General features: G+C 35.7%; 1 protein-coding gene across 5 annotated transcripts in view; it reads right to left on the reverse strand.

Moving 5' to 3' along the window:
- Positions 1-4923: 4923 nt before the first annotated feature.
- The window catches only part of LOC120346218 (uncharacterized), a 29140-nt gene continuing 8727 nt past the window's right edge, over positions 4924-25336 (reverse strand). For 3 of the 5 annotated variants that reach the window (XM_078115485.1, XM_078115484.1, XM_078115483.1), the window contains 20 exons: positions 25152-25271; positions 23186-23305; positions 22347-22466; positions 19259-19375; positions 18025-18138; positions 16403-16516; positions 16120-16233; positions 15512-15625; positions 15024-15134; positions 14785-14895; positions 14294-14407; positions 13530-13643; positions 13256-13381; positions 8466-8600; positions 8119-8282; positions 7941-8038; positions 7329-7473; positions 6182-6287; positions 5737-5912; positions 4924-5400 (listed from right to left, as the gene is read on the reverse strand). In XM_078115485.1, coding sequence (XP_077971611.1) covers positions 5200-5400; positions 5737-5912; positions 6182-6287; positions 7329-7473; positions 7941-8038; positions 8119-8282; positions 8466-8600; positions 13256-13381; positions 13530-13643; positions 14294-14407; positions 14785-14895; positions 15024-15134; positions 15512-15625; positions 16120-16233; positions 16403-16516; positions 18025-18138; positions 19259-19375; positions 22347-22466; positions 23186-23305; positions 25152-25271 — 2534 coding nt within the window. In that variant the 3' untranslated portion in view covers positions 4924-5199. The remainder of the gene's footprint in view (positions 5401-5736; positions 5913-6181; positions 6288-7328; positions 7474-7940; positions 8039-8118; positions 8283-8465; positions 8601-13255; positions 13382-13529; positions 13644-14293; positions 14408-14784; positions 14896-15023; positions 15135-15511; positions 15626-16119; positions 16234-16402; positions 16517-18024; positions 18139-19258; positions 19376-22346; positions 22467-23185; positions 23306-25151; positions 25272-25336) is intronic. The other 2 variants (XM_078115486.1, XM_078115487.1) reach the window with 2 other exon arrangements.

The raw sequence follows: 25336 nt of genomic DNA on the forward strand, positions 1-25336 counted from the left end.
TCGTTTTTGTAGTTTTTTAGTGATATTTGTCAGTTTTCAGTTGTGTTCAAAGAAATTAATTGTGAATTAATTAACTTAATTGTCATTATGTCTTCCGCGGAGCTTTAGTTTAGTTGCAGTAATTGAAATGAATCTCGCAAATGCTGCGATGGACAAGGCTAAACTTAGCTATATATATATCAGTACCTGCAAACGGCACTTGGTTGAATAATTTCAATACAAATGATGGTTTCAAACACGTAAACCAGTTTATATGCGCCAACACATCAAAACACTCAGAATAAGTATAAAGTTTGCTATAGTAAAGTATAGGGATAACTTATTCCGGGATCAATGTTCGGGGAAACGTCCGTAGCGCTGACACGCTACCAGTCCTTTCTTTAGAGATCGCTCTCGCCCGCTATTGCCCACCCCAAATGAAGCAATATGGGCATGTTTTTGTCCGTTTTGCGTGTTAAGCCACGAGGGATGTAGTGCCACATTATAAAATACTCCCATAGCATGTTTCTTGTGTCTTTTTCCTCACGCCAAAAAAGTGGCTTTGTCGGTGGTACGCGGTCATAGTAAAAAAACGTAAAGGGGTACGCGGTCAGTAAAAGGTTGAGAACCACTGGGTAGCAGAATACCAGTTAACATTAGTTGGTACTGTCCATAGGCATTTCAGAAACATTAGCAGAACATTGCAGAATGTTACACCCTGAAAAGGGGCAAGATGCCGTTAGGCGCAGGTAATGACTTTCTAGCCATAAGATGCTTCATATGTTTATATTTGAAACTGCTATGGGACGAGTCTGCGATGTCATAGACAATATTCATATTTTCGAGCCAGCGATTCTTATGGAGCTAGCAGCTAAATTGGGACTTGCCATATTGGGAAAACAAGCTACACTATACCAGCTTGTCGAGTGTTGTGTTCTTGGACTAAGCAACAATTTGCGAAGTATAGCTGTCAAGAACTTCAACCAACACACCAAATTTGAACTGCAAAATGGTATAACTTCCAGACGTGAGCCGCTCAGCAACCTCAATCTTTAGCTTTGGACCATGCTTGTGGTGTGATATTCTAACTTAATCTTGAAAAAATAGGAAAGTAATAATATCAATGATAGAGCAGGACTACTGGTATATTTGGTAGGATGTGTCAGCAATGATTTCGCAGAAAGACCAGAGTATTTACTTACTTGTGAACACTTGACTATGGGAACTTTGTTGCACTGAATAATACTAATTTCTCGCATGTATTCAAGTATAAGACGCATTCGTGTGCTCCATTACCTTTTGATTGAAAATTGGTATAACTTTTTTTTTCGTGTTTTCTCAGCTTAGACCGATGATGGAAAGAAATCCGAGAAATAAAAATTGCGCAATTGCGTCTATTGGACAACAGCGCGCTATGCGGTTTATCCACGTCTCACGCGTACCCTTACTTTTTGATTGCAAATCAGTACAGAATTTTGTGCATTATATATACTCGAATAAATACGGTAATTAAATAGTAAGATGTAAGTATAAAAGTAGCCGTCCTGAAGGAAATTTTAACCAAGATCTCTTCAAATCCAACAACATTAACATACATTCAGTGATATAAAGTTTGGAGAAAAATATATCTCAAAATATTGCCCGTGCAAAGACGAAGACAGATTAATAAAATTTAGCTTGCTTCATGGCCAGATAACTCTTCCAACTTCAACTAGTAATAAAATACATTTATTGGCATTCGTAACCATCAAGAAAAGTTTGGTTATCTAATGAGAACATGCGTCTATTACCAACAACTTCTAATAATAATTGCTCTTTACGATTATAATATTTTTATAGCAACAGTCTGACATTGAGCTCGATACTTTGAAATAGCAGATAAACAAATGCAGGTTCAATTTAGCGATAAATATGTTCGTTTGAATGATGCTTTTTTACGTAATTCGACATTCTAATTACAACATAATTCTAACCCTCAGACTGCGCCAGGTTAGAAGACATAGGGCGGTTCTTTTTTTACCTTTCCAACTTTGTGCCCAATTTCTACAATTTAACCCAAATCTCATTGATACTATAAACTACATAAAGAAAGGTACATACCCTTGTATTTAATTTACATTTTTTGGTTTGTATAAGCGATTTCCAACTCCTATAGCGCATGCAATACTATGTGTAGAACCCTCAGGGTCCGCTAAAAAGCAGCTGTCCTTTGGTTTTTGAACGTAAAGTGTATCGTTTTGCTAAGTAGTTACTGTTGCTTTTGTGCACAAAGTGGACCCAAGCATCGTTATGTTAAATGTTTTTATTGTAGTTTTTTGTAGCTTTTATCGATTTCAAACTTTTAGCTCTCAAAGACGGTTAAAGCCACTATCACTTTCATTGAATACGAATTCTCCATTTGCATCGTTTTGTTGAATCGTTAGTGATTTTAATCTTGTTGTTGGAACGATTTTTTGTTAGTAAAAATCGCGTGTTTCGAATATTTTACTCTGGAATCGAATTTCGAATCAGATTGTTCCGATTCTATCAAATCTAATTATATTTTGTATATATATATAACATCATATTATCGTTAGATTTCTTCAAATTTGGAATAACCACAGAATAAATTGTGATTAAACAATATCAATGAGCTAAGGCAGAGTTTCCCAAACTGAGGTCCGCGGACTCCTGGGGGTCCGTGACGACTACACAAGGGGTATGCAGCGAAATCAAGAGTCTAAAATATATAAATTTAACGTATATCCACTGTTACATATAGTCATTCATAAACGAGATTAAGTTGTAAGTTTACGCAATCGCAAATGGTAATTGTTACGAGACCTTAACAATGGGAGTGAAAAAGCTGTAGAGAATGTACACGATCGTTGCTTCTAGCGACTGTGAGGTAGAGATCTCTGTCACAGGGTGACAGCACATTTGAACCCACGTACATTTGAACCCATACTTTTGCACCCGTATATCCACGGGTTCAATCTATATGCTGGTGCTAAAATCCATGTGTTGGGGTTAGTATGGGTTCAAATTAGGTGCAAATTTCCATAGGTGCAATAGGTTCCATTACATTTGAACCCATGTACATTTGAACCCATGACAATTGCACCTGTATGCTATTGCACCCATGGAATTTTTTTTGTTTCACTGATAGTTAAACCCATACTAACCCTAACCCATGGGTTTTAGCACCCGCATATAGATTGAACCCGTAGATATACGCATGGGTTCAAATGTACATGGGTTCAAATGTACGGTCACCGTGCAATAGTATGCAGGTGCAATTGTCGTGGGTTCAAATGTACGTGGGTTCAAATGTAATGGAACCCTGTCACAGAGCTACATTGCCGATAATAGTAGGCTGTGTGCGTTATTGAGTTATCACCAATCGAGAACTTGTGCGACTTTGTCAAGGTCATTTGAGCCCCGTTGCTCCAAGAAAGAGGCGTGGAGTTCATTGTGAGAGACTATCCGAGTATACACAATTAAATTAGTTCGTTGTCGTAGAGTTAGGCCTACGAGTTTGCTTGTCACAAATTGATTCGTCACATAAATGTCGTTTGTGGTGTTATGTTCTAAATCCAAATTATCCTTCCTCCTTGGTTACGCACATAAATTGGTATAGGATGGGGTCCAACGTCAAATATTTCATACAGGGTCTAAGGTTGTCGGCATCCGTGGGCACAAAATTATTTTTGCATTGTTCGCGGGTTTAGAATAAATAAATATAATAGCCTTTTGGCAATAACAACATTCTTTAGTCACTGAAAATTTCAAATCAACTGGTCAGTTAGTTCCTCATTTAGCTTTCTATCATGCCTATTAGAATAATGTTAACGGATTTTCCTCCGCCGATGAGATGGAAAGCTATTTAACAATTTAGGATAACCATATTCACCTTCGCTGGTTGTCTCAGCTAGCCATAAATATAGTCAATTCAATATATTGGTTATGTGCCAATATGTCGTAATGGGTTACTAGTTATTTTTATGTCAAAACAACATCAAATGCGAATTTTTGACTAACCATGCAACTAATGTGACGCGGGCCACTGATAAGAATGCTTCTGGCCACATGTAGCCCGCGAGCCTTGGTTTCGACCACTCTGATCTAATATATCAGAACCGGGAAATTGTTGTTAATACAGAGCTACACTCAGTTACATGTTTGTTTTCGAAACTTAAATTTTCGTCTGCGAATAATAATGAACGTATAGTAATTGTTTTCTTCCAAAATTTCAAAATTGACCTTCAAATTTATCCGAATGATGAACAGTAGTTAAATCTGTTTCAGTTCCGTTTGCGCCATAATTTTAAAGGAAGAAATGATTACAAGCGGAAACATCGCATACCTGAGGTATTGAAAATAAATAAACAATTGTGTTATTATTATCACAATGCTATTAAATAGGTACTCCTAAGAAGTGTTTATATAACGATATATTTATGAAAACTACCAGACATTTCAAGTTGTCGAACAAAATTAAGCGAAACCATTGGTGCCTCTAAAACTGTGACCCACATGAAATACCTCAACCCTAGATGTGTAGCGACTTCAGAAAAGCTGTAAGCGGAAGGCAAATAAACCGATAGACGCTTTTGATCAATTCTGACACAACTCCGCTGCGTCGTGCAATCGCCTCGAGTTATCTGGAATATTTTTTTTAATAGGGTCAATCTATGTAATGGTGTCCACATATTAGCCAGGACTACTTTCTTCAGATGTGTCAGCTCTATTGTGACTGCAACTTCGCACGTCGTATTGGTGGATATAGCGAAATTTACTAAAATGAATATATGGTAATAATAATAATAACTAAATAATAACTAAAATGAAAAAAAAAACAGGAAAGGAGAAATTTTATGATGACACAACAACAGGATCTATTCTTGCCGCATGAACATTTCGACGGTATCCTGACGTTTAGCTCATAATGTGATGAACAAAGGATCGCGGTAAAATATGAGCATTTTATTTCCTATATAGATATTCACGCTGCATAATATTTTGATAAAATCTATTATATCACTAAATGTAAATATAACTAATACCAGAAAATGATACTTGCGTTTGGTATAAATGCAATTCGATGCTTAAGACTGGGCGAAGATATCGGAAATGTGCAAGCGATAAGTATGGAACTGGAGGTTCATTTTCACCCAAAAAGTTATGCAGATGATGCCATTCACAGCCTCAGAATGATTAAATTGAGATTTGCATTTCTGACTATTTGCTGCACTTGAATTTTTCAGCGGGTTCTGCCAGCGGCACAAAGCTACGAATCCACTTTTCATACTGCAACACATCAGTATACACTCCCGGTTTGTTTGGAGATCCACAGTGCCTGGCGCCAAATGACGTAATTCCTGATAAATACCACGAACACCCACCGCATCTCTGACACATAAGTGGACCGCCACTGTCGCCCTGAAAAAAACATGAAACAATTATAATAGTACATCGTTGCGTGACCAGCGTTAATCCTATAGCATTTAATGTTATTCCAATGCCCGCAAATAGCTATAAGTTTCCTATAAAGTGGTTACCAAGATTGTATGATTCATCCTGATTTGGACAAAACCTAGATTCAAAAATGCGATATGCATGCATGAGTGAATTCCTAATGATAATTTTGAAAAATATGTAGAGTCAGACTATTGAAAACTTTATGAAATATTAAACTTATTTTGGGGTCAAAAGCATCTTAAATTCTATTTTATCTAGTCTGCTGTAGATGAGGTTCATAATACGTAACGAACTCACCATGCAGGTATCAACCATACCGGTGATGCTTCCAGCACACAGCATTTTGGAATTAATATATTGACCAGTCGTTGACCCAGCATATCCAGACATACAAACTTTCAAATTCAACTTTTTCAAACCAACTTCCATTAAATCGTCAGAGGGTATTCCTGAGATAATATCTTGCACTCGCGCTGCAAGACAAAAGAGATAGAAAAAAAATGTACTACAGGTAGGCAATTAGGAGTATTCGTTTGACGTTTTAACAAATTTTCAACCATTTTCAACATATTTATGAAGACTCTGCACTCCGCAATAAGTGTGACAACAATCAAACTTCGCGACGGCCTTCAAATTTATCAAATCATATATCCACCGTAAAATGGGTACACGTCATCATAAATATGTGGCCTGAACAAATTCCATCTTTAAAAATGACTTAGATAAAGAAGTTATATCTCACCAACGCCCCAGCCGGCTGCTCGACATAGCTTGTCGTCATCCGTAACTTCGCCATTTGGCAGGCAAATAGGATTGATGAATTCTCCTATTGGAACTGGTGAATCAAACTAAGAAAGAGGTAAAAGGTGATACCATCGAAATGGTCGGTTTTGAAACAGGAAAGACCTGATACTTGGCCAAATTGCCAAATATAATTTTACTCACACCAATCACAAATTGATATTACATATCGGTTAATTATTAATCGCTTGTGTTATTTATCAGTACAACAATAAAATGACTGAAGAGAAAAAACACTCCCAAATGATATTTCAAATTGTAATTTGGTTTTGCTGTTTTCGCTGAAACTGTCAAAAATTTCATTAATAATATCCAGTAGGCCTAATATATGTTACATTAGTAGCAGCAGTTTTCAAATGATTTTGTACAGCTATTCAGAAAGCATAATATTATCTCATGTTGTTAGTTGTTACTGCGCAAATATAGGAGAATATGGGCAGTAGTGGGATTCAGCCGGTTCGCACCGGTTCTATAGAACCGTCTCACGGAATTCTATGAGATCAGCGAACCGGTTAGCATTACTGAAAAAACATGACTTTTTGTGACAGAACCGGCTGAAAAATATGAAATTTATAGGATGGAACCGGCTGACAAAAAATTTGAATCCCACCACTGGATATGGGTCCTTATTATCTGCGTGTCCTTTCCCCAGTACTATTGAAAACAGTTAGGTTTGTAAACCCAAACTGACTCCTTCAGAGGTCAAATAAACACACAGTGGATTGCAATACCAAGTGTTCGTTTAATATTAAGTTTCGTGATCTAATTGGAATGTTCCAAATACAGATATGTTGAAAGATGCACATAAACCCTAATAAAAGTTATGCAGTTGAAATCCAAATCAGCAATGCAACAAAGAAAAACATCAAAAACACTATTTTTTCAACTCTCATTAGGGGCCGGAAATACGTCATAAATCTGCTTTGCACATAGAGGCACTCAATAAAAAGGCTTGTCGCAATAGTTCACCATCGAGAAAATAGGCCAGAATAACCTAGTTTCATAGAATTCAACATGCTGATAACACAAAGGGTTTAAATGAAATTAAAATCCATATTCAACAGTCCACATTTGCTACACAAATATACCTGAATGAGGGCGATGTCTGCAGTTGGAAATGAATAGTCTTTGTGAACGATGATTCTTTTAATTTTTCTTGCTTGCATGCTCAAATGATGCTTAGACGGATTTGTTGTCCCCATAATGGCTGTAATTGCGCTAGCGGCAATTTCTCTTAAATTTTGAACAGAAAAATGTTTTTGGACAACAATTTTGAATCTCAAACAACCTCGTACTAGTTTCAGCAAAATTGGTTCGCATTATCTAGCTTTGGAGAGGTTTGTGTTGCACTCTGCCGTTTATATATTCGAGCGGTATTTGTTAGGACTATTTTCATATGATTATTACCTTTTGATTTCTTGTTTCATAAGCACACAAGAAATCGGAAACAAGAGTTGGAAAGGAGAAAATTATAAAGTTTTGTAATGGACTTGGTTTATAATTTTTTGAGTTAAATAAAACTAAAATAATCACTGGGTATACAGTATACCTCGATATTCTAAACAAAAAAATGTATTTTACCGGCTGATTTCAGCACCATTTAACCTATATTGAAAAATTCCACAAGGACTAAATTTTAGTTAGATTCTTGAGAGCGCGAGCTGATTATGTGCAAACAATTCAAAGCTTCGTCGACTTACTCCATACAATGCGCTGCAGTGACTGCCCATTGTTCATGAATTAAAGTAGCTCCGCAGGTAGAATTCGAATATCGCGAAGAAGCAATATGTAGCAGTACCTGTTTGAACACACATACTTTGTTAATACATATTCTGATTTCTGTAAACTAATTTAAATTCCAAAATCAAAGAATGATACCGCCCACGGCCATTGTCCATGATCCGCCAAGATTCCGCCTATGATACGTCGAGTAATTTCAGCAGATCCTGTTTGACCACAAACTCTTTTTCCGGAAGGCACAGAACAACATTCCGTGGTACTTTTATATCTGTACGCCATGCCGGGTATGAATGCACAAGGTACTGTAAGACAGAATTAGTCATTAATTTTGAAATCATTTACGAATTCATGGCTTAAAATACCAATAAAAAAACTCAGTGTCATGAAATAAATTGTCATAATTTGTGTATATATATATGGATAAAACAATAATTTTATTATTATCTCGATCCAACAAAAAGTGGTGCAATACATTATTTTCCAACCTTCATCGCAAGAATGCTGATTGCAAGGTTCGTAAATACGGGGACATATTTTTATGTCATCTGCTTCACATTTCGCCACCTTATATCTGCTTCCACCACCGCAGGTTTTCGTACATTCGCTGTAAACATTCCAATCTAAAATTAAAAAAAAAAAAAATTTAAAACTTTCTTGTCAACAAATATTACAGTGATAACTATTCTTTTAGAATGTACTGCAGTTGATACATCGGACACTCGAACTAGACTATTGTATTATACTGGAATAAAAGATTTTGTCCCACCGAGAACAGCCATCTTGACACTTTAACCCCGTTGAACTTTCGTTGATGAAATTGCTATGTAAAAGGTTTACTCCAATAACTACCTAATGTTGGATGAATCTTTTAGCATCTACTTCCCCTAAATTTCAGCTTTTTTTTACTTGAACATAATACAAATCAAATGTGAATATTGAGGGTAAAATGGATAGAGAGCTTAAGCAAACACAGTCTGTTCGAATATTTATAAAATAGGGTAAGTGAAGCCACATTTATTTTTGAAATGTTATGAGTACACGTGGCCAAATAAAAATGTCTGTAACTGAGTAGGACTTCTTCACGATTTCTGGCTGGTTTCTGTTGATGTAAAACAGTCCTTTCCTTGAATTGCTCAGTTAAAAATTAGTGGCAGTTTGTATGCCAACGATTTGACATCGTTCAACTACGGCCATCAAAAGAAAGTGTGTTATTATTGTGTTTGACGAACTTGTTAGTATAAAAAGTGGGAAGGAACTCCATATTTTCTACTTTTCAGAGTCAAAAAATATTGATTTTGAAATTGATAAAAAAAATGAATGATAGCTATTTATGATTATTTGACGAAGTAATATGATCGGAGTTTAGATAAAATTTTCGCAGGCCATTTTGCTTCGCCACAGTACGCTATATTCCTTTCGTTTTTACGGTTATAGAATCGGCGGTCAATCAATTCCGAAAATAACGGTTACCGACTCGAAAAATTCTGCGCTCCAGAAGTGTGTGTACCAAAATGGGGGTAACTAATTTTCTTTCCCCACTTTACATCAAGTTGTGTAAAAGGACTGAAACCGATGGACAGGGAGTATATTCACTTGGCTAATACAGACAGTCCCCAAACTCGTAATAGGACTAAAATAAGGAAAATTGGAATAAAATTATGATCTAACCTAACCTGTTACACACTACGGGAGTACCAAAAATTCCACGTGATCTGTTATAATTGAGATCAGTAGAAATCGAGGTAATAGATTAATAAGGAATGGCAAAAGGCAGATATAACAATGATAAAACATTCACCACAACTTCCGGAAACTAGAACAATTGTGGCGTATTACCGACATTCGAGGAGAGGATCAGGTTATTTTTGGTTACAAGTTCGTACAAACGAGGAAAAAGATTTGAAGAAACTATTTTGTTAAATCAGAATAAATATCAAATTATTCCTTTGCATCTCAATGTCATCAAATCGGAAAAACACATTAAAAACAAAAAGAATTGTTCAAATCGAATTGTTATCTAACAAGACACGAAAGAAATGAAACACTTGAAATTGATCATAAACTAGAGCTGCTTGCAGCTTTAACAGGCTTCCCGCGTAATGCAGCCATGTAATAGAATGAGTCGCAGCTAGATAAACACTGAAGTAAAGTGTTAACTTTTTCTCTGTAACTCTTCTATAACGTGAAATATGAAAAAATCACTCATACATGACTTAGTCACGTGACCGGGAGTGCTACCCCAAAAGGCTAACATAAGTTGTGGTGGATCAACCGACCTCAAATACCAAGTTTGAGTTCTTAATATTAAATATTAATAAATAACGTGAAATATGAAAAAATCACTCATGCATGACTTAGTCACGTGACCGGGAGTGCTACCCCAAAAGGCTAACATAAGTTGTGGTGGATCAACCGACCTCAAATACCAAGTTTGAGTTCTTAATATTCAATAGTAATTGAGAAATGCGAAAAAAACTGGAAATTATGCTATGTGCACTGGAGCGTGAAGCCGTGATCAGTCATGCATTAAGTCAGCAATTTATGATGGGGGACTTAATATCTGCATGTGATGTAAATTTCAAGTCTCTAAGTAGTGTCGTTCTCGAGAAGAAGATGAATATGCAAAATCCTATATTGCTCACTGGAGCGTATCGCCGAGGTCACTCATGCGTATCCTTGACATATCGTATCCGGAACATGTCCATTAATCATTGTTATGAATTTCAACCCAATAGCATGTATCAATTTTGAGAAATCGCAAAAAAACTGAAGACGCGTTTTGCTCACTGGAGCGTGAAAGCGTGGTCAGTCATGCATAAAATTTGCATTTTATTGCTAGCTGAGAACTTCTGCACATTTGAGGTGAATTTCAAGTTTGTAGGACCAATTTGAAAAAAAAATAATAAAAATAAATAATAATAAATAAATAATAATAATAACTAGAGCTACGTGCAGCTTTAACAGGCTTCCCGCGTAAAAAAAAACTGAAAACGCGTGTTGCTCACTGGAGCGTGAAAGCGTGGTCAGTCATGCATAAAATTTGCATTTTATTGCTAGCTGAGAACTTCTGCACATTTGAGGTGAATTTCAAGTTTGTAGGACCAATTTGAAAAAAAAATAATAAAAATAAATAAATAAATAATAATAATAATAAATAAATAATAATAATAAAACACAGGATACAATAGGTTCCCTGCTGACAAGCAGCGGGAAGCCTAATAAATAATAATAATAATAAAACACCGGAATACAATAGGTTCCCTGCTGACAAGCAGCGGGAAGCCTAATAAATAAATAAATAATAATAATAATAATAAATAAGTAATAATAATAATAAAACGTAGGAATACAATAGGTTCCATGCTGACAAGCAGCGGGAAGCCTAATTATTGATAATGCATATATATATCGAAGAAACAATATTTAAAAATGACATAGTTTCAATGTTTTTACAGTACAATTTGTAAAACCTGGTACATAATTCAGAATAAGTGAATATCCACATACTATACGACAAGGTGTTCCAAACCTAGGCCCGCGGTCACATGTGGCCCGCGGTCACATGTGTACCGCAGCATCATTATCTGTGGCCCGCGTCACATTTGTTGGTAGATGAGTCAAAAATTGCGATGTTTCGTCATAAAAATAACCAACAAACTCTTTTGACATATTGTTACATCACTAATGTCATTGAATTGGTTAGTTTTATGGCTAGTGAGACAACCAGCAAAGTTGAATAGTGTGCTTGGCAGGCCTAAATTGTTAACTAGCTTTCAATCTTTTCGGTCGGGATTAACGTTTTATTTTGTGCGATGATGTTTTAAAAATATAAAAATTGCGCACCTCGTGACGGTTCCACGCTCGCGAATGTTGCTATTTTGTGGTTAGGTGAAGTCGTACAGACTGCGATACTGGTAGTCTACTGTAAAATATTAGATACCCGAACTACTTCGTTGTGGCCTTCGCGTCCGTATATTTGAGCATGGTTCTATTGTTTTATAAACATGGTTTGAAAAGAAAGCTGACCAATTCAAACAGATTTTTAACTTGGTATGAGAGGGGAAATACCACAATGCCTAATATGTCTGCAATTGGTGTCGGCGCGAAAATAATATAATCTGGAACGGCATTTTGGAGTTTTGAGCAACGATTATTTTCCAAAGTTTTTCCAAGAGAATTTTCCTCGAATATAATCTTAGCGCTGTTCGAGAGCACTTACATTCGAGAAATCATCCTCTCATTTATGAATAGACTGAAATCTAATACTAAATGTTGATATAGAAATATTGATAAATGATAAATAATGATCCAATGTGTTTGCACAGATGTTTGTTTTATATTGGGCCGTCTACATATTTTTGTCACTAATGTGACCCGCAAACAATGCAAAAAAAAGTTTCGTGGCTCAATATCCGACAACTTTGGACCAATCTGATATAGGAGTTCGACACCTCTAGTATTCTGTTCTTGGCAAATATGAATGGATCTAACCGCTGAAAGAATAAAAATGACCAAGAGCATGAAAAAGCAAAAACTTGTCAGAAGGACTATACATAGTCACGACTCATTGTTATAACCAATTAGTCCTCTTGGACCTCTAACAAGTCGTACTTTAATTGATAGAGATACATAATCCGCTTCTACTGATAGTTTCGAAAAATGTTCGGAAAGGTATTAGTTCGAAGCTTCGTAGCGCAATTTCAGTAATGTAAATTTCTTTCGCTTCGGAAAAAAATTACGTACACATAAATAAACTTAAAAAAAAAAGAAAAGCCATGGCCGTTCCGATATTGTCGTTATTTGAAACATTCGAATCTCCAAATAACATTAAATAGACTTCGAAGTATTAGGTGCATCAAAGGGTAATGGAAAATTCTGCTTTGTCTATTGTATTACTAAAAACTTGCTTTGTTGGAACTATACCAAGATATGAATCTTAGATTTAAGAGTATTTCTACTTGTCATAACTTTTGCTAGTACGTGTATTTAACATGACCAATAATAGTCACATTTTATTTTGTACGTAGCTAAAAATAATTCGAAACTTACCAAACAACTTTTATAAAATATATATATATAGCAATTTGACAATAAACCACCTAACGCGAGTTTAAGTATATGTCTATAAAAAGTTATTACCATTTCGAAAAAGCGTATTCGTATTTTTTACAAACTTTTTATTTTCATTGAAGTTTTATTCATCTCAGTTTTAAACACTACCACCTTTATTTTATAAAATTAATTTAGCATCATATCAATTACTAATCATCGTTACCTTCTGTTGATTCACAGTTGGTACCGCGATACCCGATTTTGCACACACACCAGTATTTTGAGTATACTGACACACAGGTACCTCCGTTCTGACATGGAGAAGCGTCACATGGATCAACTTCAATTTCTGAATGTGAAAAATCCAGTTAAGCCAATATATCATGCAGTTCAAAATTCTCATGAAGAAACATTGAATGCAATATAAACGCGGAGGGTAAAATTATGGAAAACATTCATTTTACCATAAAACTACCTAACTTCTGAAAATAGCTTACTTGTATCACAGTCTTTTCCCGAATATCCCTTTTCACAAACACATTGATATCCCACTCCAGTTTGCTTTTTTTGGCATTCGCCATTTAGGCAAGGGTTCGGGTTGCAAAAGTCCACTGAAAAAATAAAATTTCAGATGAATTTTTCTCATTGGTTTAAACATTTAACCGATTTACCTTGGTACTACTTGCTTTTGGTTTGTTTACGTATATGGTTCACTCACATCGCGATTATTGATTGATTACTTGATTGCTTCTTGTTATGGCTAACTGTCTAGTACTCTAGCTAGCATGTGTTTAGATCTGTTTCCTTAAGCCTGTCAATGGTGCTATAGTCATCCGGTTTTAATTATCTATTTCATTGTATTGGGATTGCATCTGTTTCTAACATTGGGATTATCTGTTCTGACAAAGCCTCATTTGAATGTGAGTGAACTGGTATATTCGTGCTTTGTATTGTGCTTGCTTGTATATATTTTGATTGTTATCTTTTATTGTTTGTAAGGTCACTGTGTCTGACTGAGATCTGAATTAAATTAATTTCAGAGAAATCTATTCGCTTCATTTCGGGATATTAGTTAAAGAGACGTAGTAGGCAAGGATGTTTTGTCAATGGGCAGAAATCCAATTTTATTTTTGTTAAGATATTTAGTATTTTAATCAGAATGTATAATCAATCATACAATACAAAACAATTATACTTTTTTGTCATCATCGAAACATATCACATGCCACTAAAAAAATCCGAATCCGAATATTTCTCTCACCTTCTTCGCAAAATGTTCCCGTTAATCCAAGCTTTCCACAATCACATTTAAATCCACCCAATTCTTGTATACAATCACCGTTCTTACATGGATTCGGATCACAGTAGTTAATCACTAAAATAAATGTTTTTAAACAACATTTTAGGTAAGACTTTTTCGAAATTAATTAAGAAGGAATTAACTAAAAACTGCCAAGTAAGTGTTACGAATCTATATTCAGATATCATTTTCTTTACTTTTGACCAGGCTGTTAGGAAACGCGAATACATAGTCACAGATTAATTTTTCTGATACATAATGTGATATATTTGTAAAATCTACACAGACCTCATTCCGGGAGATCAGAGATTTCCTAAAACAGTACAATGGCCAAAATCAATAGCTACTGCATCTATTTATACTTAATGTATTAATGCGTAGTTGTGGCCCAGTTGTGCATCATCCTACTCAAACGAGACGAAATATTAATCAATAATATTCAGTATTCTTACTTTCATCACAATTGTCGCCACTGTAACCAACATTGCAAGTGCATTTATATCCAGTGAGTAAATTTGTACAACTCCCATGAACACACGGATTCGGGACACAGAAGTCAATTTCTAAATATAGGAATAATGAAGTACATAAATGTATCACATACATTTTCAAATTGTGGAAAAGCGTTGAAAAACGTGATACATATGAAATAAAATAGCAAGTATTGAATGAATACTAAAAAAGCAGTCACCGTCTTCACATGTATTCCCCTTGTATCCAGCGTAGCATGCACATCTGAAACTTGCTCCTTCCAACAGACATTCACCATTTCCACATGGACTATCAGCACAATAATCGATTGCTGAACAACCAATCAAGGAATTCAGTTTCAACAGTGAAAGATATTCGTACATAAATGATTATACCTTGTCATTACGATAAGTTCCAAGTCATTTTTTATGGGTTATTCAGCATATATCAGAGTGAGTGAGGTCGGAAATAAATCAAAATATTGGTAAACGCACGGAAGTAGTTAGTTATTTTTATTCAAACGCTCCAGATTAACAATAGAAATGTAAATTGCAATTTCGCTTCAGTAACAGACTACGGGCCATGACAAAGGTAAAGATAGAAAGAATTGTGACGTAAATTACGATTATTAATACAAGAGCTAACCTCGTTATTTCATTTTTAAAATCGTTACTGATACACATATATGCTATTATTTTGCGCACTCACAATTGGAGCATGTTTTCCCTTCGTATCCACTTTTGCAAACACAGGCAAAACCAGCCGGACTATTTCTGCATCTGACGCTGTTCACGCAGGGATATGGAATACAGTGGTCAACAACTAAATTATAAAAAAAAATTCATGTAGGTATTTATGGACTTAAATCAAAATATAAATATTACAATTAATCTCAAAGACTTCAAACAGAATACTACTGTGTTTCCCTGAAAAAGAAACCTACCCTGAAAATAAGATCTAGCCTGAATTTTAAAAATGATTTTAATATGAGCCCTCCTCCTAAAATAAGACTTAGTTAGTAACGTGTATTTTTTTTACCTATAGTCGATACCAAAAAATCTCTCCTACACGTTTTAAATGATTGATAATCTAGGTTTTGCAGATATTTTGAATAAAAACGTGTTATTTATAAGTAAATGCAAACCGGTTTTCATATTTTGTATATTTGTAAATCTCGTGATTCTCTACTTTGTAATTTTGTTTTTAATAAATGAAAATATGAGACATCCCCCGAAAATAATCCCTAGTTTAATTTTTCGGGAGAGAACTGAAATAAGACCCAGTCTCATTTTCGGGGAAACACGGTACTAACTCACCATCTTCACAAGTCTTCCCTTCGTATCCACGATTACATGTGCACGAAAAGCCACCTGGACCGTTTCTACAACTTCCTTCATTTAAGCAGGGATTTGGATCGCAATAATTAACAGCTATAAATAAACCAAATATGTAACTGAGGAAATCAATTAAGAGAAATTCGTTGCATATGTAAACACGAGGTGTAGTTGGATGCGTTAGGTCATGGATAACAAATCAAGCGCAAGCAAATAAATCTTAAGCCAGTGTATAACAATTATGAAGTAATGTTTTAACGCTCACCATCTCCACAAATCTTTCCTTCATAACCAGGTGTGCACATGCAGAAGAAATCATCTGCCACATTGCTACAAGCTCCTCCATTCAGGCATGGATTAGGATTGCAGCGATCAACAGCTGCAAATATCAGTTAAGATGATGTGGTAAGTGATATGAATGATATATGTTGAAATAAATGTGTGATTTTGAACAACAATAGATATAAACACCGATACAGATATAATTATGAGATAGTTTTGAGTAACGCGTAATTAACAAATGGCCTTTTCTCCGGGCAGAGATTACAAAATCGATTTTTCATGGAATCGACTAAAATCGATTTCCATACCTTCGGCTAAGAATATGTATAAACCGGAATGTGGAATTGCTACGACGTCGCAAACTTCGCTCCATTTCTACACTCTGCTGTGACTCGCTCGTCACAATTTGTATCATTTTTGTCTTACTTATGCGCTATAACTGATTGGGCAGGCCAGGTTCTATTGTTAAACAACAGTCAACTCCGTCTTAGTAGGGACCCAGCCAAAAAAAATGGATCGCGTGGCGCTAAGTCAGCTCTGCGGTTCGTCACTGCTCACACATGGCCAACGCTTGAAAATAGTAGAGTGTTTTGACTGAAATAAAGTCACAAAACGTCTCTCTTAATTAGGGATGCTAAGTATGAATACTGACAAGTATTCGATTCTTATCCGATTCCTAAATTTTCGATTCCGATTCTCAATTCCGAATATCGATTCCGCGATATATTACCGAAAAAACATACCCACCTAAGCAGTACCATAGGAAAATCGAACAAGAAAGCGATGTTCAAATATCTGGAAGGCCAAAACTAAGTAGTATGTGTATCCAATCTGTCACAAGAGACAAAATCGCACAAAAAAACGAATCCCTCAGAACCCCCAGAGATTTTTGAAATAAATAAACGTAAAAGCCTTCTAGCGAAAAATATATAAACAGTATATATATAGTAAAATTTGGGGCGTCGTAGCAACTCAACATAGCAGTAAAGCAGTTTATACATATATGTGAAGGAATTGCCACAAAACTTTACACATTGTTTGCAATCCAAGTTTGAACCTCGAGAATCGATTCCAATGCATCGGAATCGATTCCAGTCGATTTCTCGAAGAATCGATTCTGTAATCGAATCCGGACTCGATTCCGCCATCCCCACTCTTAATGCGAAGCTACTTGACGAGAGAAGTACGAAGTTTGGATAAAATACCCGACTCATCTGATCGGGTTGGCCATGTCTGCAAAAGACAATTCATTCTCCTTGTACCGATCACAGGACGTCATTTCCATACTGGCACCGTCTCGATGTTTATAGATACAATATTGAAATTCCGTGATTTTAACAAACATCAGTCCCGACATTTGGATTAGGAAAAAGGCTATTTCCAGTTGTAATAGTTCAAAAATAACTTAAAAATGTTCTGTCAATAAATACAAATATCTGCCAATAATTTAGCGCACGCTAAAATTGTTCTGCGGGCCACACGGAATGTGTACGCGGTTTAGACCACCCTGCGTTAGGTTATACCGTTATGAACAGAAAAACAAGCACAAGCAAATCAATCCCAAGCCAATGAATACCAATTATGAAATAATGTTCCAACGCTCACCATCTCCACAAATCTTTCCTTTATAACCGGGTCTGCACATGCAGAAGAAATCATCTGCCACATTGCTACAAGCTCCTCCATTCAGGCATGGATTAGGATTGCAGCGATCAACAGCTGCAAATATCAGTTAAGATGATGTGGTAAGTGATATGAATGATATATGTTGATATATACGTGAGATTTTGAACAACAATAGATATAAACACCAATACAGATATAATCATGGGATAGTTTTGAGTAACGCTTAATTAACAAATGGCATTTACTCCGGGCTCCATATATTACAGAATCGATTCTTCGTGGAATCGACTAGAATCGATTTCCATACCTTAGAATATGTATAAACCGGAATGTGGAGTTGCTACGACGTCGCAAACTTCGCTATATTTCTACACTCTACTGTCGCTCGCTCGTCTGCGTGGGTCAAGGCACGTACCACATTCTGTATCATTTTTCTCTTACTTATTGCGCCATAACTTCTATTTACTTTGCGGGACAATTAGAGTTATCGGTTAACTTTTTATCCTGCACGTTATAGGTTGCTGCATTACAGCGCAAATGGCAATAAAGTCTCTTTCACTTCAAAGATCGGTGTAAATGTTCACGTGTACAAAAATCCTTGGGTGCAAATATCCGTTTGTGCAAATGTGTATTGGTGCAAATATCCGCGGGTGCAACTTCCTATCGGTACAAATGTACGCGGATAAAAATGTACGTGGGTGCAAATGTACGCGGGTGAAAATGTACGTGGGTGCAGATGTCCATGGTTGCAAATATTCACGGTTGCAATCTGTACGTGGATGCTGAAATATGTGGTTGCAAATGTATGAGTGCAACTGTCCATGGGTGCAAAAGTATACAGGTGCAAATGTCCTTGGTTTTAATCACAAGGGCAATTTACGGGTGCAAATGTACGTGCGTGCAAAGATAATGAAATCGAGGATCGGAATCGAAAATTTAGGAGTCTAATAGGAATTGAATATTCATAAGTAGTCGTACTTTGCATCCTTAGCCGCTTCGGCTGTTTGTAATGTATCGAGAATTCAAAAATAGGGCGAAAGAGTGACACAAACCATATATTTTTTCATTAAAAGTCTATCCGAAACTCATTTTTTTCAACTGGAAAATAAAATAAAGCGAAGACACTTGCGAATTTTTTTTTTTTTATATCAAATTAATTTGACTCGGACGTTGGTTGTAACAGATTGTGTTGATGAATATAAGATTGACTTACTTTTATCACAAATCTTCCCTTCATATCCACTTTTACACATGCACAAAAAATCATCTGGACCGTTTCTACAAGCTCCTTCGTTTAAGCAAGGACTGGGGTCGCAGTGATCCACCGATACTAAAATAAAAACGGTGAATCTATATTTTTGTTGCAATCTTTCACCAATATATATATTAAAATGCCACCATAACCATACATGTTACATTTGCAAGTTATCTCTACATGATGCGCATGTAACTCTAATAACTCTTTGATCTCATATAATAAACATATTCTTCAAACATGACAGATGCAGTATTGGAATCAATAAAGTACATCCTTGAATAACCCCTTGCGAAGTTTATTTTGAAGCCGATGAAACTGATACTGCGGTAACTGTAAAGAATGAGCCAAACTGTGTTGCAGAACTGAGCAGCATACCAAAGAAAAAGAGCTTTAAGCAATGATTAATATGTAGTTCAAGTTTTCACTGGTTCAGAGATTGTCAACATAGAGAAAATTCTATTTATAATATGAGTACAACTTGTATAGCAAAATATATCGACTTTGATGTCTTTGTAGCCAATAATGGCATATACAACCATAGATACTACGTGTAGCAGATTGGTAGTCGCACTCCACACAAGAATTCAGATATTTGAACATTGATGCATCATCCGTATTTGATGATGGGGAAAATGTCAAAGAGTCGTACAGAGTGATATTAACAGCTGAGATAACTGATATTACTTGTATCATTGTGAGTATGAACGTGCCAAACGTTTTTGTTGCCCACGGCAAATTTCTGATAACTAACTTCAAAAATAATTAGAGGGGTAAACAAATTGTAGATGTTGTTATACGGGAGAATGTATAAATAAAAGGTCAAGTAAGAGTGAAATAGGCCTACTCATATTATTAATTAAACCACCCATCAAACTTAGGAATAAACTCACACGCATAAGACCAAACTCACTCAATGACCAGATTAGCACATTGGCCAGGAAAGGGCCGTCAGCCATTGCTAACTCACCATCACCACAATGAGTCACACAATACTATACACGCAATGCCAGCTTACTTAAATAAAAACACATCGAGCAAAAATTAATTTGTTATAACGCGAACTCTTACGCCTTGGATATGATGCCCGGGACGGCTGCCCGTCCATGATTGTGAATGAAATTATATTTAAAAATCTATTCCTCCTTCATGGTAAACCATCCTATGCTACCACTGATTTAAAAAAGTTCATTATCAAAGCACATGTTAGCGATATCAATATGAACAGACCGTGCTCTTACAGCTGATTGGTCAGTATTTATACATACTAGTGACCAGCGCAACATAAAATGAAATTATCGTATGAAAACAATTAAACTATCAGAAAACAGGCCATGCCTGAAATCTCTTATCCACGAAAATCATTTCATAAGAATGTAGCGATACTGCATGGAGGTTGTAGAAGAAGACTTTCGGCAACTTCCGGCTTTCTCATTTTCTTTTCGCAATTTTATACTCTTTTCAGGAATGATTTTACAATATTTATGACATCCAATCCATTTATTTTCCTATGGCCAATCTATGACAAGTTTGTTGTCATACATCAGCTCAAGAACACGACTCGTTTAGTTTCCTGTAGAATAGGACTGTCCCCAGTAATCCCAAATCAAAATTTAGTTTTATGAATAAACAATAACTTCGGCATCGTGTTTACGGGACATCTGATAGAATATATTGTAAAGGCCGCAACAGACCACAATGACCTTGAGGTTGTCTGAAATTATTATTTAAATGATTTGCCCTCAATAAACACAAGGTTAGCTTTACATCATGGGGTAAATTAATTAAAACATGAACATTAGTTTATATTTATTCGATGAGTTTAATATTTAGTGGATCACGGAGGTCCATGATAACCCATCAGTGGTATATATATATATGTATTGGGATGCCGCAATGTTGCGAAAGAACGGACGGGTGTGTTGATTGTGTGTTTCTCGCGCCACTATACTGTATTTGATAGAATAGTATACGCTTTTTCTGTAATTTGAGGAATTTTGATATTTATTTAAATGGTCAAATTGTTTGCAAAATATAGAGGAATAATTGTAGTAAAATATTATTCATTCATAATTCATTATGCATCTTGCGTTTTACCAAATGAATTACCGTAGCGCTCACATTACTATCCTGCCACTGAAGAAAGTTTAGTCAGTCGCTTCAGGTACTCTGGTATTATTTTGCTATTTAGCTGGCTTTCTGATAATATTTTTTACTGCTCTACATTGGTTGGTTGGTTTTCACATGCATATGCAGCCTTCTACTGTGTCAGTGCAAATTCCTTCATTTTTGCACTGATTGGGATTGCAATTACCAATATTCGAAAACAAGCAATCGGATTGATCCTTATTTAGAGCTCCACTTATTTATAAAATAAAAATTGTACAATTTATAGTACACTAAACTAACAAAAACGAAATATGAAAGTAAAATATAATCATATAATTAGAGAAGGTTATTTTCAATCAAACAAAAAATAATCAGTCACCATGCCAAAAATATCTCGACTCTTGAGCCTGAATCGTGCGAGCAGATTATAGAGAATAACCGGAGGTAATATCGACAAATCGTTTTTTATACGTTTGAATCTATTCAGCCACTGTATTAATTTAGTCACAGGCATGTGAGTTAGAATATAAAAAAAATTGCGTGATTCTTTGAATTCACCGTTCAATAGGGACTATCACAGGGGTGGACAAGGTTTTTGGACAAGGGGCCAAAATTTTGCCCCCGTTCATTGGCGGGCCATGCAAGTGTGGCGTAAAAAGTTACATTTTATGAACAATATTTACAGTGTTTTAAAAGCAACAGTGGATAACAATAGGCCTCGTGCCAAAACTAAATTTAACCACAATCAACAAATTCCTTGAGCTATTTTTAGCTGAAATATCCAAATTTGGTTTCCGTTTGGTTGTGGCAGCATCAGCCGCATCTGGCCCGCGGACCGTACTTTGCCCATGCCTGGACTATCAGCACAGTAATCAATTGCTGAACAACCAATTAAACCACCACTCAGATTGTGTTAATGAATATAAGACTGACTTACTTTTATTATCACAAATCTTCCCTTCATATCCACTTTTACACATGCACAAGAAATCATCTGGACCGTTTCTACAATATCCTTCGTTCAAGCAGGGATTCGAGTCGCAGTGATCGACCGATACTAAAATAAAAAAGGTGAATTGATATTTTTACTGAAATCTCCTGTGATGAAATACCACCCTGACCATACAAGTTATATCCACAAAGTATTCAAAATTATATTGCGGAGTTCGAACATTTACATAATGGGGCGAAGGAACATGACATGCAGTTAGCAGATTCTATTCGAGCCTGCAATATTTGAAGCCTTTGCTCTTTCTCTATAAGAACTGTAATATAATATTGACGGCATTCATTAAACTTGAATATAACATGATTAAAGCTTCCTCGAAGCATTTTGGATAAGCACTCGAATTCATTCTTACTTATCTTTCTGTATAAACACAAATCAATTAATTCAGGTTCTCCACTTATTCATAAAATATTATACAATTTATATTTTATAGTACACTAATCGGACAAAAACGAAATATCAAAGTGGAATGGAATCATGTAATTGAAGTAATTTATTTTCCATCAAACGAAAAATTTATTCTTCACCACAACAAAAATATCTCAACTCTTGAGCCCGAAGCGTGCGAGCAGACTAGAGAACGACCAAGTTAATATCAATAAATCGTTTTTCATATATTTTAACCAATTTAGCAATACTATGTGCTCAAAAAATGAAAATAAAATTGTGTGATCCTTTGACTTAGAATTCACCATTTCACGTGGATTATCAGCGCAGTAATCGATTGCTGAACAAGCAATCCAAAGACGGTCGGTCGACTGACTTACATTTATTGTCACAAATATTCCCTTCATATCCACTTTTACACATGCACAAGAAATCATCTGGACCGTTTCTACAAACACCATCGTTCAAGCAGGGATTGGGGTCGCAATGATCCACCGATACTGAAATAAAAAAAAATATATATATATATATTTTTACTGACGTTTTGAAATATATATATTGGTTGAAATGCTACCATATTCTTGCAGTTATACCCACGAGTCTTTGATCTCGTATGGCAATGGTTCTTAAGAATCCTTACGTTATTATGCAAGCTTCAGTCGATCCGAAAGCTGAAAACGATGCATCGAAAGCGGTAATGGCTCAGGTTATTTATCTCATCGAACCTCTGAAACATCTCCACCGAAACCAGGGGCTCGCTACAACCAGGTTAAAAAACCCTGTCTTCCAATAAACACTCAAACTCAAACATGAACGGTATTAGAATCAAGTCTGGGGTCTGAACGATGCGATATATCTATAAATCTGCTAAGAGTTTCAACGCTTAGCAGACTTCAACTCTTTTAAATGAAAAACAAAAGTTTGGTTCACGATCTGTGCTTTTCGGACACAGACTTTCTTTTATTCGAAATTCCCACCATTAAACCTTGTGTTTCTGTATACAGTAATCCATGCTGCCATGTCATTTTTCAATTTATGCTCCACTGGGCACTAGTTTAGTCGCAGTCTGTTAATGAGGATATCTTGGGTATATTCTCTGTCTGTTTGTGTTAACTACCGGTACTTTGACATTAATTTTGTTAACTGCTATTTGGGTATCAGAATATTCCTGAGTTTTCAGAAGACGTTAATTAGGAGCGATGGAGTAATGAGATAACGATATGAGAGCTTGGGACACTTTTAGAAAAACACAAACAAGTACTTGCAGTGACATTTTTTCTAAATGGGAAAGCGAGCAGCGTTGCACTCGACATGAGTGCTTCAGACATTAATAAAGAAATTGTACAAACATCGTTGAAGCTTTCGTACGAAGGATATTTAGAAGCGATCTAAGCCAAATTATTTTGCAGAATTAAGTATTACATCAAATAAAATGAACCAGAGAAATGGGTACAAATCCTAGACAGAGAGGTACCACAATTACAGGATTTATTATCTGCGGCACAAGTTTTCATTGGGAGAGAGATTGTCCACACAATAAAATGCCAAAGTGTCTGTGAGATAAAGATGATGTGACTGCAACTTTTAAAGCCAAATATGTCAATTTTAAGATCTTGTAGCCAATAATGTGAGATGTGCAATCCTTGATACTGCATGTAGCAGAACAGTATGTCTCACTAAATACTTATCTAATTATATCAATAGGATCACCCCACACCAGGGGGGGACAACTATTTATTTTAACAGTGATTGCATCATTCATATTTGGTGATGAGAAAATGTCAAAGTATTGTACAGATGAATATTATCAGCCTAGATACCTGATATTTCTTGTGCCATTATGAGTGAATTTTTTATATCAATTATAATATTTTCCGGTCTAGTGGGTAAATTATGGAAAAAGCGGACTTTTAATTTTATTCTACGATTTTTTGAAAAACGCAGGCCCTGGCGGCCTACGAATATTAAATATTAGGATACTGCCTAGAGTCCTAGATAAAAGCGTATACCTAACTCAGCCTAGTACTAGACTAGCCAGTAGTGAGAAAACGAGAGGAAGTGCTCTTTGGACCTCGTGTGTTTATACCGGTATATTTGAGATAACAGCTTCAGCCTTTTCAGTAATTTGGTGATTTTTTAAGAATTTTGACATTTATCGAAGACCAAGCTAGGGAAAGTTGTAGTATCCAAACAAAGTTTACTAAAAAATATCGAATTAGAATCTGGTACACATACTATGTCCAGGTTGTGCGTCATCCTGGTACAAATACTACAGGATCACCAAAAATTGTATGATTTTTGAACTTGCAGTGTGCAATAAACTAAGAGGTTAGTAAATTGTTTTACTTGTCTTTATTTCACATTGCTTTCCGGTGTACCCTTTTGGGCAGGTGCACCTATATCCGCCAAATATGTTCTCACAAAATCCCCCGTGTTTGCACGTTCTCCTTTTACAAAAATTTTTCACTGAAATATTGAAATGCAAAAATTGTTAAACACAGATATAGATTTAACTTTTGAACTTTGACTCA

The sequence above is a fragment of the Styela clava genome, chromosome 8 (genome assembly GCF_964204865.1).
Source record: "Styela clava chromosome 8, kaStyClav1.hap1.2, whole genome shotgun sequence".
Classification (NCBI taxonomy): domain Eukaryota; kingdom Metazoa; phylum Chordata; class Ascidiacea; order Stolidobranchia; family Styelidae; genus Styela; species Styela clava.